The sequence below is a fragment of the Carya illinoinensis genome, chromosome 9 (assembly GCF_018687715.1).
Source record: "Carya illinoinensis cultivar Pawnee chromosome 9, C.illinoinensisPawnee_v1, whole genome shotgun sequence".
NCBI lineage: Eukaryota > Viridiplantae > Streptophyta > Magnoliopsida > Fagales > Juglandaceae > Carya > Carya illinoinensis.
Genome location: NC_056760.1, coordinates 8,287,794 through 8,303,938, shown reverse-complemented (window position 1 = coordinate 8,303,938; position 16,145 = coordinate 8,287,794). Strand labels below are relative to the sequence as shown.

The window sequence follows — 16,145 nt, the reverse complement described above, 5'->3', positions numbered from 1 at the left end:
TGGGTCGACGCAAAAATTATTAAACTAATCCTGTAGAACATCTAGAAAAGTAAGACTTCCATATCCAATCCACGAAACTTCTCTTTCCTTTCCAAGGTCTAGAAGTTGAAATTGAACTAGAATTTATGACAAGGAATGCATCAACCAATACTCATCACAATTCCAACTACGGGTGCTTATAAAGTCTCCATAGACGGCCGGTCTTCTCCGTTCCGCGTCTGAGCTTTCAACAAGAAACACTAATTTCTAAGTATTCATATTAAATGCTCTGCAATCTGCATGATGATATTTTACTGTGGAGAGTTATAAATACAATAAGCTTCACAAGCCCTTATATTCATTTCCTTGACCTTAGTACTCCAATTCTCTCTGGAATAGATTCTCAGCATCAGCATTAATATCCATTTTACTTGAGAAATATCTCGTTTAATTCGGACATGAGTAAATACAACTATCCTCAGGCTCCAGGTAAATTTGTATCCAAATTATTTGGCAATATAATACACACACACTTGATATGTCCAAGAACATTTTCCAAAAAACTCATGCCTGTGTTAAATACTTCTTTGAGATGCTTTGGGTTTTGTATATCTAAATTCTGTACAATTAAGTTGCTTGTTTGATTTTGTAGTGGTATATCCGCCGCCACCCACATCATATCCTCCTCCACCGGGTGCATATGTTCCACCAGGTCAAGTTTATCCTCCTCCACCTCCACATCCTGTTGCTGCACATCTATCCTATCCGCCACCGGTCCAAGCCGACTACTCGCAAGGTCCTTTTGTTGCACCACCACCCGTAGGTTACCCCATGAAAAGTGGTCCTGGTTACCCCCAACAATCAACCCCTCATCCAAAAACTAAGCACAGGGGAGGGTTTTGGAAGGGATGGTAAGCGTTTTGCTCAGTCTCTTTTTTCACCTACTTCTTTTTTATCTTAAAGATCAATCTTCATTAGCCTATATTTTAGTGAATGGTTTGTTTATCATATATATTTTCTGTTTCTGTTGTTGCAGTTGTGCTGCCATGTGTTGCTGCTGCCTCTTGGATATCTGCTTTTAAGGATTTTATATTCTTTACCGATATGCTTCCTCTCTCTTTCAAAATGACTCTATTTTCTGTCTATTTTCATTGTATTTGACCAGATTTTTGCTATGTTCTTTAAATTTTTTTCACTTTACAGAGTCGGTAAATAGGTTATGTTATCGAGGATACTGTATTTGGATCATGGATCTCATGGCTATATATTTTTCTATTCTAAGACTTGTCGTAAATTTCAGTAAATTTCATTTATAAAGTTGTGTGGCCAATTGAGCATTTCATGGACCCTTCGCGTTGAAGGTGCCTTCAAACTTCGATTACCCTGTTTGGAATAAAGACAAGATGGAAGGAGGGAGAGTCCACGAAAATATTTAAGATAAACCAAGAGCATATCTCTATATGGCTGTGGATTTTTTTATAAGCTTCCAAACGAAAGTACCAAGAGTACACAAATTTCTCCACTTGAATTTGATAAAGAGCAAAGAGAGGAGGAAATACCCAACTAACAAGAAGAAGAAAAAAGAGACGTTTTGAAGTATAAAAACTAGGAAATTGAAAGATATGGTATGTAGGTGCAGCCATCCAAGCATAGAAAATGTAGAAAGCTAGAAAAACAGTATTCTATACCTGCAACAGAGATTCCGCCAACATAACAACTCAACCCTCATCGGTGCATAATCTTTGACAAAGGCCATAGCAAGTGCATTTAGATCTCAATGCAACTGTCAGTGTTGAGATTATCCATCGCCAGAGACCAGAAGATGAAACTTGCTGTCTGTAAGTTTAATTAGTAGAGCTTGAGGGATTTGCAAGGCCTTACACTCAATGGGGGCATAAGACTACAAAAACATTAATGAATTCAGCAATTCTTTTTATTCGTGCAAACCACCTTCCTGGTTCACACCTAAAAATCAACCTACATAAGATAATACTGGTACCACCGTTCAGCATATTTACAGTTCAAAGTAACAGGTACCAATAAGCAAGTTCAATGAATACTAGTTTTCTTTCTTTCTTTTCTTTTTTATTTTCTTTTTTTTTTTTTTTTTGGCAATTTCTCCAGTTCAGTATTTATACAGTCTGACAAGAACCAGAAACCAATAAGCAAAGTTCAATGAATGCTAGTTTTTTTTTTTAAAATGTATAGACACATTTACATATGTATCTCGTAAGTTCATTCTTTGATTTTACAAGATCTTAACCACACAGATGGTAGAGGAGACTTCTATCCTTTTCCATCCATTCAATAAAACAGTTTGATAGGAACTGATTTAGGAATCAACTTGACACACTTATGGCATTCAGCTCAACATGCTGCTTGCCCTCATTTTGAGGGTGAATAATGACAGTAGCACGAGCCTCAGTCCATGAAGATTGATCGTCTCCAACATGAGAAACCGATATGGAGCTCACCGAAGGCTTTGTATCAGCAACACTGTCTCGGTCATCTTCTGAGATGATTTCCCATTCTTCTTTAAGTGATGTTACTTGGAAGCCTTTCTCCCTGTGCTTTTCCATTTCAAATGCAGTGGGTAAAATCACATAATCATTTAGAGGGTTGTAGTAAGGGTCTGAATCTGCCTTCAGCCAGTGCTTGAGAATACGAAATACATGATGGTCACAGAGAATTCCTCGATGCTCACCAGGGACTCCAACCCTTGCTTCTGCATTGAGCCCATCGGCCTGGAAGGGTAATGAAAAGGAAAAGCAACGTAACATATATTGCTAGTCAAAAAATCACAATGAACAATCTAAATTAGATCAGCAGAGAGCCATGACTGACAATATATCTGCTGGATCAAGATGTCTATGTAATAGCCAAACCATTTTCTCCTTTTCATTGAGGTATAGTTAGATGGGCAGCTCAAGTTTTCCTATTTCATTGTTCTTAAAGGATTCCTAGATAATAACAACCGTCAAATTTTTTAAAGTTTTCTTGTTTATCTTCTGCACAGTTTACCATTCAATGGATTTATCAAAAGCTAAATAATATTTGGTATTCCTCTTTTGCATATAACAATGTCCAAAAAATGATTTCTTCAATCTGCAGAAATGATGAATGTTGCTAAAAGCATCCTGTCTGAGAAATTGATCATGACCCCAGCTACTAAACTAACATATATCTTCTTCTGTAGCACTGACTCATAACATATACAACAGAAACTCAGGCATACCTTAGCTGACTCTGTCGGAACTGTTCCATCACCATCAACACATACGTATTTAGGCTGAAAATATGCAAATGAAAGTCAGTTTTCTTATACACGGCAACTTCTAGAAAAAAGAAACATGAGATCATATTAAGAAATTTAATATTGGATCTATATAAAAATGGGTGAACCACAAAACAGTTGGTTAAACTTTGGGAACTAGGAGGTACACTGAGAACAGTCCATAGCAGATACTGACCTCGAAAAATGGTAGTAGTAGTAAATCTGAAACCGGAGTTTCCTCACTTCCATAACTGCAGAGTAAATTAACTTTAGAGGTAAAATGAATCCAACTCACTAGCAACAAACATAACTAATATATTAGTTGTTATAATCTTCACTTTTTTATAAGTAAAATATAGTTGTTATGATCTTCTATTCCACAATAAACCAAACAGAAGCTTTATTTTTTGAACACAAAAAAGTTTAACCAGTAACACTTCATCTAAAAGTCAATGAATATTACCAGACACTATGGGGCGTCTCAAGATTGATCCCATATATATTGTAGAATTTAACTCCAGAGGGCACTTTAGCACTAGATAAAACCTTGTGTGTTTCATTAGCCCATTTCAAAATCTCCAAGTTGAATGGTAGGGGAATAATTTCGCCATCATAATTGACCTGGAATTAAATACAGATGAAGTCAAGTAAGCCATTACAGCTCTCCTCATCTAGTGTTTGCATAGCACCACATAATAATAACAGCGAATAAAATCATCAATATGCATGGTTAGGACATATGTAACCTTATGGATAACAGTAAGCTCTTATATTTTTATTTTTTTCCATGGAGAATAACCCAAACAACAATCCAATGAATAAGAAAATAAAGAACACGCTGGAAACCAAAGTTGCAAGTTCAAATGTTGATCACGAGAAAACCCTGAACTTGCAATTAAATGATCATCAGCTGGTGCAAGGAATTGAATTTTAACAGAAAATGAGAGGATGAAGGTAATTCTTCCTTCCTCTCAACATTCTATTGCATAGAAATATATTCTTCTTATTAATGATTTCCGTAATACTTTTTTTTCTTATAGTTAATACTTTCCATAATACTCCCCCTCAAGCTGAAGTATATACATCTTATACGCTCAGCTTGAAAGAAACCAAGCAAAAAAAAAAAAATCTTATACTCCCTCTCAACCTGGAACAACTTGGAGCACAAAATACAAAGACAGACTTGTAAAAATACATGAAAAAGAAAGTGCATTGAACCAAACATAAGCAAACTGAAATTCCACATAACACCAAAACGAGTGAAAATGCTGTAAACTTTCCCCACATACTTCCCTTACTGGAAGTATATTCTCCAAAACCAATCCTTTCATATATTAGGCAATTGCTTATCAGAAAACTTGGCATAATAGGAAACTAGCGTTTGAAATGTGACAATTAGATATTCTCAAATCAACTCAACTATGCCTTGATCTCGATCAATGGGAATCAGCTATATATATATATATATATCGTTATTAAGCCACTTAGTGCTATCTAGCAACATTTCATTAGTTACCACTTTAAAAATCATGTATGTCCTTAAAAACCACCTCTATCATAAGTCAACTAAAAAAGTGAAATAAAAATATTTTTAAAGATTGTAAATGTTCAAAAATCCAAACATGGTGAGAGTGTTTCACATTCACTAAGACCCAGAGAGAGTATAAGAGTCTTGAAGCTATCCCAAACTTCAGTGATCTGCACTTGACCCAACCAGATATCGTAGCTTACCGTGTTACTTGAAAGAGCTTCCTTAAAAATTTCTATATTTTCTGCTGGAGGGTAAGATTCTAGGATAATATGAGAGTTCCCCTCACTGTCTAGCCTCTCTCTCCAGATCTCTAGGAGAGGAATTTGTTGCCAATCAAAACTTGGACAACTCATCAATTCATAAATTGATGGACATTCGATCAGCTGAAAAAATTGCAACATATTAATAAAATAGTCATCTATAAAAAAAAGTGCAACTCACATCCAAGAATCAGCAAACTGAAAGGATATAAAAGTGACAGGTATCTCAATATTAAAAAAAATAGTGCAACGAGGGGAAGCCCCGAGAGAAATGTAAATCAAACCACCAACAGAAATGGACTCATACCAGCTGGTGCATGCTCCATTTTGATATAAAAAAATTCTGTTCCCACCCTTCAACAAATGACATTCCATTCAAAAAGGTAGATGTGACATATCCAGGTGCACCTGCACAACAATTTGACACACTGCCTCAATAACTCAAAAAAATTCAGGGAAATAAAAACCAAGATCAAATTTTGACCACGGATAATTTGAGAAAGCGTGGATTATTTGTTGTGGATTGGTGCTTCTTGCGTAAGAAAGATGGTGAATCTGTTGACCATGGTGGCTAAGACTTTTTGGGATGAGATTTTTGGTCAGATGGGTATTGCTTGGGTGATGCATAAGCAAGTGGTGGATATCTCAGCTTGTTGGCAAGGTTTTAAGGGGATTCACCGAATTGTTGCCATATGGAGGATGATCCCTTCATGTTTGAGGTGGTGTTTATGGTTGAAAATAAATGGGCAGTGTTTTGAAGATAAGAGAATGCTCGATGGGAGAACTTAGAGAGTTTTTCTTTTGTACTTTGTGTATTTGGGCAAAGGCTCTTGTATTGGATGGAGATAATCTTCATGATTTGCTTTTAGCCTATTCTAGTTCCTAGTTTGTATTTAGGTGTTTTCTCTTGTATACTTTTGTGTACTAGGGCTATGCCTATTTACTTGTCAATAAAATTTTCTTATTACTTATAAAAAAAAAAAAAAAAACTTCTGGGTAATCCTTTTCAAACCAACTAAGATGTAGAGCATGAAAATTATAGCAACGCATTAAATGGAAATAGAACAAATTTTTTTAAAGTTCAAACTAGACTGAAATGGATTGACGATTTTAAAGTATAAACCAAGCTATATGTAATGATTAATTGCCAAGAAGTTCAACAGAGCAATTCAGCTGATAGGCATATGGCAACTATTAGCATGTACAACAATTTTAAGAATAGTTTGATCCCAGCATATATAAATTTGGAATGAATAACATGTTCCAGGACATTTTCTTGGAATATACCATAAGCAAGAAAAGTAGCACAACTCTTACAGCATTCAGCATAATATATCCTTCTGAAGTCAGTCATTTTATTTTTCTATTTCAGAGTACACACATATTTGGAGCAAGAAAGTGTGGACGGAAAAGCAACGTCATTCCCATAAAGAGAAGATACACACAAAGCAAAATTCCTTATTTCTATATGTATCAGAAAGCTAGAAGTTGCAGTCACATAGCAGCTATTATTAAACTCTGTTGTTCAAATTACATAGGATCACTTACCCTGAAACGGTGCTGCAATTGCAATCCAATTCTTCACATATTTCTCAAAAATCTGCAAAACAACATGCATAAAGCTGTAGGATTTACCTTGCAGTAAAGATGAAGCACCAGCTAAGAAAGACAACCATGAGCCATAGAAAGTGAGATATGAGATTGAAAAGGCAGAAAGGAAAATTAGAAAAAGTCAAGAAATAAGAAATGTGGATTCTTACATCACTATGCAGGCACATGAAACATTTCACCAGAAGACCCCCCATGGAATGACTTATGATGTTTATCTTTTTCCCTCCAGAAGCATTATATACCGACTCTAGTTTTGCAGCTAACCGCTCCAATGTTTTAGGCAACCTAAGAGATAAACAAAGCATAAAGAGGTTGATAACATTAACTTACAAGAACAGAAAAATATCTTCATTCAAAAGCCACACCCAATCAAGGGCTGATATATGAATTATTCTAGAAAGAGATTTCCTGATTAAAAAAATTAATTTTTAAGTCCACCTCAATTGAAATATTTGTTATCTTGATTTACAAAAGAATGTGATACTTAAAAATTATGTGATTATGCCATCTGCCAAAATAACTCATGCAGACCATCCTTTTTTTTATATAAATAACTCTTGACATCCAAAAGTAAAGGGATTAAAGAAAATAAATATACAAATTGAGGGAAGAAACTGGTATATACTTGCATGCCTAAATTTAACATAAAAGAAAATTCCATATCAAGATAACATTGAGAAAGTACCAATCCAAAATGTGTTCAAGAGAGTATCGGCAATTTTTTTTAAGAGAACTTTTCTTAATGAACAACAAGAAGAAACAAAGGCTACATCAAAGTATACAAGGAATACCATCAAACACATCTAAGCATAAAAGGAAAAGAGATCAAAAAATCCTAGAAACTATGGTTGTATTTGGATGTTGAGTTAAGCTGAGTTGAGTTGAGATGAAAGTTGAATAAAATTTTTTTGATAAATAAACAATTTTGAGCTGATTTGTGCTACTAAACAATTTTTTTTTTTTTTAAATTTAATAAAGCGTTATTGGGGAAATGGTTGTGGAGATATCATTCGGAGGGGGGATCTTTGTGGAAAGCAATCATCGATGTTAGATATGGGACGGCTTGGGGTGGGTGGTGCTCTAATGAAGTGAGAGGGGGGTATGGTGTGGGTTTATAGAAGTTTATAAGGAGGGGGTGGCCATGTTTTGAAAAACATATTTGTTTTGTAGCAGGTGAGGGCAATCGTATCAGTTTTTGGAGGGATGTGTGGTGTGGAGATCATGCATTGAAAAGGGTGTTTCTGGCTCTTTATAGTATTGCTCTAAATAGAGAGGCTTCTATGGCGGATATGCGACTCTTTTCGAATGGCTCCCACCAATGGAATATTCTTTTTAATAGGAATTTTCATGATTGGGAACTAGCCATTGTATCAGAGTTTTTCAGCCTACTATACTCCAGGGGGTTGCCTACGACACAAAAGGATAGATTGAAGTGGAGGTCTAATAATAAGAAATGCACGGTTAAGGCATATTACAAAATCTTTATAACACAAGATCATGCTCCGCTCCCTTGGAAAAATAAATGGAGGTCCCGGGTGCCCTCTAAAGTTGCTTTTTTTTGTATGGAATGCTACTCTTGAGAAGATCTTGACTGCGGACAATTTGAGGAAGAGGGGTAGCGTAGTGGTAGATTGATGTTATATGTGTAAAAAGAATGGAGAATATGTGAACCATCTTCTATTGCATTGCGAGGTAGCAAGGGGGTTGTGGGATGAGATCTTTCAAAGGGTGAATGTTCCTTGGGTGATGCCCTCGAGGGTGGTGGATTTGTTGGGTTGTTGGAGGAAGCTACAAGGTTGTCTTCAAGTGGCTGCGGTGTGGAAGATGATTCCGTTATGTATCATGTGGTGTATTTGGTCAAAAAGGAATGAGCGTTGTTTTGATGATAAGGAAAGTACAAGGGAGGAACTGAAAAAAAAATTTCTCCACACTTTATTGCTTTGGTTTTCCACTATTGTATTAAATGGGGACAACGTTCATGATTTTTTGTCTTTAATTCATCGTAGTTAGAATGTATTTAGGTGTTTTTCTGTATACTTCCGGTGTACATGGCTTATGCATATCTCATTCAAATAATATTTATCTCTTACTTATCAAAAAAATATATACATTATTTTTTAATAATATTATTATTTTGAAATTTAAAAAAGTTGAACTGTTTATTATATTTTTAGTTGAAATTTAAAAAAATTGTAATGATTAGATGAAATAAATTAAGATAAGTTGAGATGAGATGGGTTAAGGAACCAAACTGGCCCTTGCCTAGATGTACATAGTTGGCATTCCATCCAATGGCAAAGTTGATTGGAAAACGCTATCCTAAAAAACCCAGCCACTTTTTCCCCTCCATGTGCACCACATCAAACAAAACGGGTTTATATTCCACAAGATCTCATCAGTGGATGGCAAATTTAAGACTCAACCCTCCTTGCTAATGTGTGCTTGAACAAGAAGTAAGATCAAGGGATTTGGGTGTTCTTTGCAAGTTAGACTTAGAAAATATGTATGATCACACAAATCGAAAGTTCCTATTAACAATAAAACTTTGAAGAGCACGAGCATACAATTAATGAATTTATAATTTTTTTTCTTCAATACCTATTTTGGGCAATTGCTATAGAATTCAACAAACTAAGAGCACTAGCATTGGACTCATCAAATTTATCTTCAAAATTCGATGAACAGTACAAATTTTCCTTAAATTCAAAACCTTCATATCAAATTTTCCTTAAATTCAAAACCTTCATATCTATAATTCCACATGGATTAGCCATTAGATTCATCAAAATAATAATATAATATTTTTTTTTTAATAATAATATTTTTAATTTTTTTTTCATATTTTGTAATTATACTAACCATATGTACATTAATAATTTAATTTAGTACTTTAATAATTGATTCCCAACTAATTTAGAATAAAATAAAATAAAACTATTGTCCATTAAAATTAGAATAAAATATTAGTTTGAAAGTGGAATAGTAGACTTTCAAATTTGAAGAAAGAGCAACAAATACTGTAACTCAAATCTTCCCAAAGACCCATTTGATGAATCCAATGCAAGTTTATTTTAAGTAAATTCATCAAAATTTGAAGATGCATTGACTTTTGATGAAGCCAATGCTAATGCTCTAAGGCATGCTTCGAAAATGAGATCAGATGAGGGTTTTGTGAAAGAGAAATGCTACACATCATCCTACACCACACACTTTATATATTAAAATATTATTTTTTATTTTTTTTATTTTTTATTTTATTTTATTCTTGTTAAACTAATTAAATTATTTTATTTATCATTCACACACTACATATTTATTATAAAAAAATGAAAAAAAAATTAAAATAAATGTGGTGTGTGAAGTGTGAGAAGGACAAATAGATTTTTCCTTTGTGAAAAGTAGTAAAATATTTGTAAATTGTAGTGAGATAGTTTGAGTTAAGTATTTATTGGGTTTTGAGAAAAGAGATAGAACAAGTTGAATAAAAAATATTATAAAGTTAAACTATTGTTAGAATAAAAAATTTTAATACTACTTTTATTTTAAAATTTGAAAAAATTGAATTGTTTTTTGTTTTTTGTAAGAAAGTTTGGGAAAGATGTAATGATTAGTTTGAAAGTGTTTTGTGTTTGAAAAATGTTTGGCAAAGAAATAAGATGAGATGAGTTGAGATGGGATTAGATGAGATAAAAATTGTTTCCAAACATACCCTAAATTTCATGATCTCCTTGTATTTGCTTCTATTTTCTAATTAGGTATTTCCTTTGTATACATCCTGCATACTTGGGATATGCCTAATGATTTTATCGATGAACTTTAATCCCTCTTTATACATCCTGCATACTTGGGATTCGGCTAAAAACCCAGCAACCCTTGGCCTGAAACACAGCTTTGATGGATGTCAATAACAACCCCACACTCACACAGTCCAACAAGATTGTTCAAGCTACACCTACTTTTTTCAGTGATACGTAACACTGAAATCCCCATCAGTCATCTCAAAAGACTGGAAATCCACACAAAACCAAGACGAAAAAATGGAGACTAGTATGTATATACAACCATGAAATCCAACCACAAGCAACCTGTAACTATGAGAATTGAGTTTTTACCGACAAGAATCATAGAAATTTTCATGAGATCAAGGAATATGTTCTTCAGGGCCCAAAAACTGAGAATTTAGCATCACAAAGAGAAATACAAGTGACAATCCTACAATAGGCTCCACTTGTATCGTTGACAGTCTTTTTAGAGTAAAGGCCCAAATGTTGCTTGAGTTTTCCTTACGTCATTACAACCATATGTAGCCTTTAACAAATATGTTTCTATAGAGTTATTATGCTACACCAAGGAGGAAAGAATGGATCAAATATTTAAGGATTGCTTTTTTTTTAAGCAACAAAAGGAAGAGCAAAGCACGAGTTTCCAACTTTATCACATTCTGACAAGCCATATTAAGTACGAGTTAAGACTTAAAAACAGTACTAAGTCTATGGTAAATTATAATAAGGTGATAGATAATAGTTTTGTGCGATGCTAATGAATTTGGGATTGCATAATTCAAGTTCTCAATACTCCCAACAAATTATTTTCAGATTTCATGTATTAATTTGAAGTAAAATTCCTGTGTACACGGGCTTTGCCTATTTCATTCATATCAATAAAATTTACATCTTCTTATCAAAAAAACCTTGAAGTAAAATATTTTTCTTTATTTAAAAAAAAAAATTGCTTTTCTAAATCAGTGAAGATGAAATTAACTAAAATTTATCCTTTGAAATCCTTCAAATCAGCATGACTGAAAAACTCAGTTTTGCTGGATCAGTTAGAGATGAAGGAGATAAACCTACTGTTCCCTCTATAACTAGCAAAGTTGACCACTATCTGGTAGAACTAATCAACTTCCTAAAACAATGGAGCTTTAGAAGAATAAAGAATAAGTCTCGAGTGGAAACAATCAAGTCTTGGAGACTGTGGACGCAAAGTATACGATGTTAGAAAATTCATCAAGAACTAAGAATATACGGTTTTCTTTTTTAAAACTAGGAATATAGAGTTTGGTACATCTCTTTCCATTGCAATAGGTAGAACTGTATAGACTGTCGAGGAGAAGAGGTGTATGCAAACACCAAACTGAACCAACCACCTTGTTAATCTCCCAACCCCCAACACCCCAAATGGAGATTACTAAAAAAAAAGTATCATGGGCTAGGTTGACCTCCCAAGTTTGTTGTCAAAGAGTGCCTGATAATGTTAAAAGCTACAACACAAAGCATGGAACTCAGGTCGTAATATGTTTGCAACAAACTCATAAAGGTGCACACAGTACAATGTCGGATCCTTTTCTACTTTTTCAGGCTTGTCTTACAAACTTTTTAAACGTAGCAGCATTCAAATAAATGTGCCATTTGGCAGGTACCTGTTACTTTGGCGGAAATCATAACCAAATCCAAAAAGTGTTTGTCCCTCTTGAAAACCCCATTTGATCATCTCAACAATCATCTCGTGAAAATAATAAACACAATCACGACCAATGATCTGCATGAAGCAAAACATTAGAAGACATTCATCAGTAGTTCACTTTTTTATTCAGCTAAAGCATATTTAACTGCCAGAAAAAAATGGTAACGAAAACATTCTAGCAGGGTTTCACTTAGCAGTCATATGTAATTCAGCATAACCAACTTGTGATATATGTTTAGTCCAAAAAAGTTATAAATTATACACCAAACCACAGATAAGCTGATGAGGGAGGAACCTACACTCAGCTTAACATTTTTTTTTTTTTGATAATTAATAAGAATTTTATTACCAAGAATAAGAACAGCCCAAGTATACAGGAAGCATACAAAGGAAATACCTACTACACACAAGAAAGAAAACACTCAGGTTAATGTTATACTTAACATTTTACTTAAGATGCAAAGATCTGATAGAAAGCTAAGTTACAACTCACGGAAAGCATTTCAACCTTTTTTCTCCCAATAAAATAATATTTGTCAGCTTCTTCAAGTCTTCAAACAAAATTTTAAAGAATAGAGCATAGACAATTACATATCCAAAAGATAAAAAAAGTATGAAATTTATAGAAGCAGTAAGCTATTCAACTGTAAAGCCAGTTCCTAAATAAGCAATACAAGTAAAAGATATATAACACACCATGTCAGGGTCCAACACATCAATTGCATATAGTCCGAATCTGTCCTCGGGAACCATAACACTTGACTTTGGGTCCAAAGACATAGTTGTACCTGTTTCACATGTAAACATCGTTATTGAACACCAGAAATTGATAATTGTAAATTGCGTGATCATTAAAAAAGAAAGCTTAAAAAATATAAAGCATACAAGTAATTGCAACAGTGTGAGGCATATTTGCATGCAGTTTCATACAAGCGTTTGTTGAGTTACTTATTAAGAAAGCATTTGTTGACATAAATGAGAACATATATACACATTAAGGAAGCAAAGCTTTTTCCTATCTGTTTTTACTTAAATGATTTATTCGTTTAAACGAGTTCAGATCCGTGTACCCTAACAAATGAATATACGAACATATTAGGGAAGCAACAATTTAACCTGGTTTGAGCAAGCAAGTTTTCCAAATTTCTTAACTAGCACAAATATTCAGCACATTGGACCAAAAACAATTTCAGGCCAAAAAAAAAAAAAAATTTCAGGAAGTTTGTTGGCCTGAAATTGTTTTTTATTTTTTTACCATACCAAGAGAGGAGAACAAATGGCTCAGGATTAGATTAGTTCCAAGCGGACTCATAGAGCTGCTCCTTGGATTATCGTACAATAAGATGAGCCTTCTTCTAATACTAAAAGATCATTTGTTTTTTTAAGTTAAAAGAAAACTTTATTGACAAGTAAATAGGCATAGCCAAGTACACCAGAAGTATACAAGAGAAAACACCTAAATACAAGCTAGGAAGTAGAGTGAGCTAAAAGCAATACTAAAAATCATAATCTGGAACCAAGGGTTTTTAGCTATATAATCAATCAATTGGAACACAACTAAGCGAACAGGATAAAAAACCTTCAGACCTACTCAAATGACCCAAAAACAAATTAATGCAATTAGAAACTATCTAGTTTTGTTATAGGACCTAATTGCCACCCATGTCTACTTCAGCTACTGTTGACTCTAATTCTTAAGGTTTGTTTTCATGTTAGGAGATGTTGGCTTAATACCATTGCGTATTTTCTTTGGTTTCAATCAAATTAAATCAATTTCCCCTCTATTTCCTCAGAGGGCAAAGAAACAAGAAGACCCGCTTTTAATTCTCTCTCATTTTCAGCCGATTCCCCAAGAGCCAAATACTAAACTCTAAAGATCCTTTCCTTCGTCCACCTCCACAGAAACCAAACACAGGTCAAGGAAGTTAAAAACTTCACGAAGCAAAAAAAAAAATATATATATATATATATATAGAGTCAAAGCTAAGAAAACGAAAAAAAATACCCGTAGAGGGGTCGAAGCGAGACCAAAGCTTGGTCCGGCACTTGTAATCCGCGCCAAAAATCCGAATCCAAACCCGCTCCTCCTTACCGTTATCGTTACTAACGGCCTTCAGAACCGAACCGGCGACGCCGGGCACCAACAAAACCGGGTCGAGATTCGGGTCCGCGTACGGTTGGGGCTTTTTCCTGAGATGCTTCAGCCAAAGCTCGACCGAGTGCACGATTTCCTCCAACAGCACGGCCATTCCGTGTCAAATCCCTAAAATTAATTGGATCAAAAGTATGGGTCTTTTGTAGGGTATGAATTTCTTTTACAGAAAAGGCTGCAGGTTTTTAAGGGTCCGATGGTTGGTTGATTTGAAGGAAGGAAGAAAACCGGGATTGCGGTTCGGATTTATGAGCGCGTCGTTAAGCTGTCAGAGGGCGTGACCGCGAAGCTTCGCAGCGGCAGATACACTGCAAAATAAAAACAGAAGGCAATGAAGACGGGGAGGGTGTTATTTCTCTACAGTTGGTTTATCCGGAGCCTGTTCGAGAGCCAATAGTAAATAGGCACGTCTTACCAGACTTCACGGTCGATATATGTGCTTTTTCTTTTTTCTTTTATTTTTTTTTTATTTTTTTTCCAATTCTTAAATTAGTAGTCTTAATATTTGGTAATTAAAAAATAAAAAATATTCTAATCATAAATTAATTACATAAAAATAATCTTATAAATTGACGTGATTTGATGTAGTTTATCAGATTATAAATTTATTTTTATTATAAAATAAATTTAATAGATTAAATGAAACTATATCAATTTGTTATATTATTTTTATATAATATTTTTGTGAAAGTAAAAATATTCTTAAAAAATTTTATAGTCAGTTGGCCTGTCCTCTGTTTTAATTAAGAATAATGATAACTACCAAATATTTTTTGCAATATTTTTATAATTATATTTTAAAATAAGAGTATTTTTATAATATAATTTTATTTTTATAAAATATTTCTCTGTTTAAAATATAATTTTATAAAATATTATAAAAAGTATTGTGAAAGCGGAAGAAGATGTATGCATTGCAACATGTGAAGGCTAATGGATTTCGTAACGTAAGAAAAGTTTGAAATACCAATACCTAACTCTTTGAAACTTGAGACATTATTTTCTTACGTGGAAATTAAAGGCTTGTTATAATAAAAATTAAATAAAAATATATTTTATTAAATTTTGAAAAATGAGATGGATAAATTTGAATAAAAATATTATAAAATTTAGATATTAATATAATATTATTTTTATTTTGAAATTAAAAAAAATTTATATTATTTTTTATATTTTGTTTTAAAGATTGAAAAAGTTGAAATGATAAGGTAATGACTAAATAAAAAAATTAAAAACAAAAACAATATTTATATTTTAATGATATTTGAAAATAAAATTATTAGAAATTTTAAAATAGAGTAATTAGATAAGAATAAATCATCTCATTTTCCCAACAAATCCTAAATCTTTTCTCCGACAAGATTTGGAGTTGAAAATTTTAGCAGTTAAGACAATTACTGGAATATTAATTATGAAAAATTATTCTCATGGTCCTCATACAGTGCACACACCACATACCATATATAAATATTTTTAATTTTTTTTCTTATCAAATATGCGATATATGAATAATGAGTAGAAAATCAATTACTTTATAAATAATAAAATCAAACAAATTTTAAAAATTAAAAACAAATAAAGTGTTATGTGTATGAATGATGAGTAGCAAAGTTTATGGTGGTTTAACATATTTATTGAGAATTGTAACTTAGACAAATAATAATAATGATTTTACTCTCTTTTTTTTTTTTTCCTTTAATTTTGAGTCTTGAATGTTATTTGCATTTTCTTGAGGCTCTAGGTAATTTTCCGTCACTTTTTTTTTTTTCCTTCTTTGTAACACCTATCTCGTTCTCTTCCTCAATTATTGTCTTGATTGGTTTCAATTTCTAAACTTTTGAGGATGAACTCTAACATCTCTCAATCAGCTACTAG

The 16,145-nt window shown here is 33.3% G+C and overlaps 2 protein-coding genes across 2 annotated transcripts; one reads left to right on the top strand and one right to left on the bottom strand.

Moving 5' to 3' along the window:
* The first annotated feature begins 221 nt into the window (after nt 1-221).
* Nucleotides 222-1,264, top strand: LOC122276298 (cysteine-rich and transmembrane domain-containing protein B-like). Its single transcript, XM_043085908.1, has 3 exons — nt 222-468; nt 632-890; nt 1,016-1,264. The coding sequence occupies exons 1-3, from the start codon at nt 438-440 to the stop codon at nt 1,059-1,061; spliced, it is 336 nt and encodes a 111-aa protein (XP_042941842.1). The 5' UTR covers nt 222-437; the 3' UTR covers nt 1,062-1,264.
* Nucleotides 1,265-2,150: 886 nt separating this feature from the next.
* On the bottom strand, nt 2,151-14,638 carry LOC122276297 (lecithin-cholesterol acyltransferase-like 4). The gene is made up of 11 exons (XM_043085907.1): nt 14,124-14,638; nt 12,815-12,906; nt 12,075-12,193; nt 6,805-6,940; nt 6,593-6,644; nt 5,352-5,452; nt 4,985-5,167; nt 3,717-3,874; nt 3,450-3,504; nt 3,215-3,268; nt 2,151-2,723 (listed from the first exon to the last, which is right to left on the bottom strand). The coding sequence occupies exons 1-11, from the start codon at nt 14,365-14,367 to the stop codon at nt 2,319-2,321; spliced, it is 1,599 nt and encodes a 532-aa protein (XP_042941841.1). The 5' UTR covers nt 14,368-14,638; the 3' UTR covers nt 2,151-2,318.
* Between the last annotated feature and the right edge of the window lie 1,507 nt (nt 14,639-16,145).

Excerpts from the sequence above, each read along its gene's own strand:
- LOC122276298 (XM_043085908.1), top strand. The coding sequence starts at position 438 with ATGAGTAAATACAACTATCCTCAGGCTCCAG. Across the intron at positions 469-631 it reads CAACTATCCTCAGGCTCCAG|TGGTATATCCGCCGCCACCC; the intron begins GTAAATTTGTAT and ends TTGATTTTGTAG. Across the intron at positions 891-1,015 it reads GGAGGGTTTTGGAAGGGATG|TTGTGCTGCCATGTGTTGCT; the intron begins GTAAGCGTTTTG and ends CTGTTGTTGCAG.
- LOC122276297 (XM_043085907.1), bottom strand. The coding sequence starts at position 14,367 with ATGGCCGTGCTGTTGGAGGAAATCGTGCACTCGGTCGAGCTTTGGCTG. Across the intron at positions 3,875-4,984 it reads AAGCTCTTTCAAGTAACACG|GTCAATTATGATGGCGAAAT; the intron begins GTAAGCTACGAT and ends ATTTAATTCCAG. Across the intron at positions 3,269-3,449 it reads TACTACTACCATTTTTCGAG|CCTAAATACGTATGTGTTGA; the intron begins GTCAGTATCTGC and ends GCATATTTTCAG.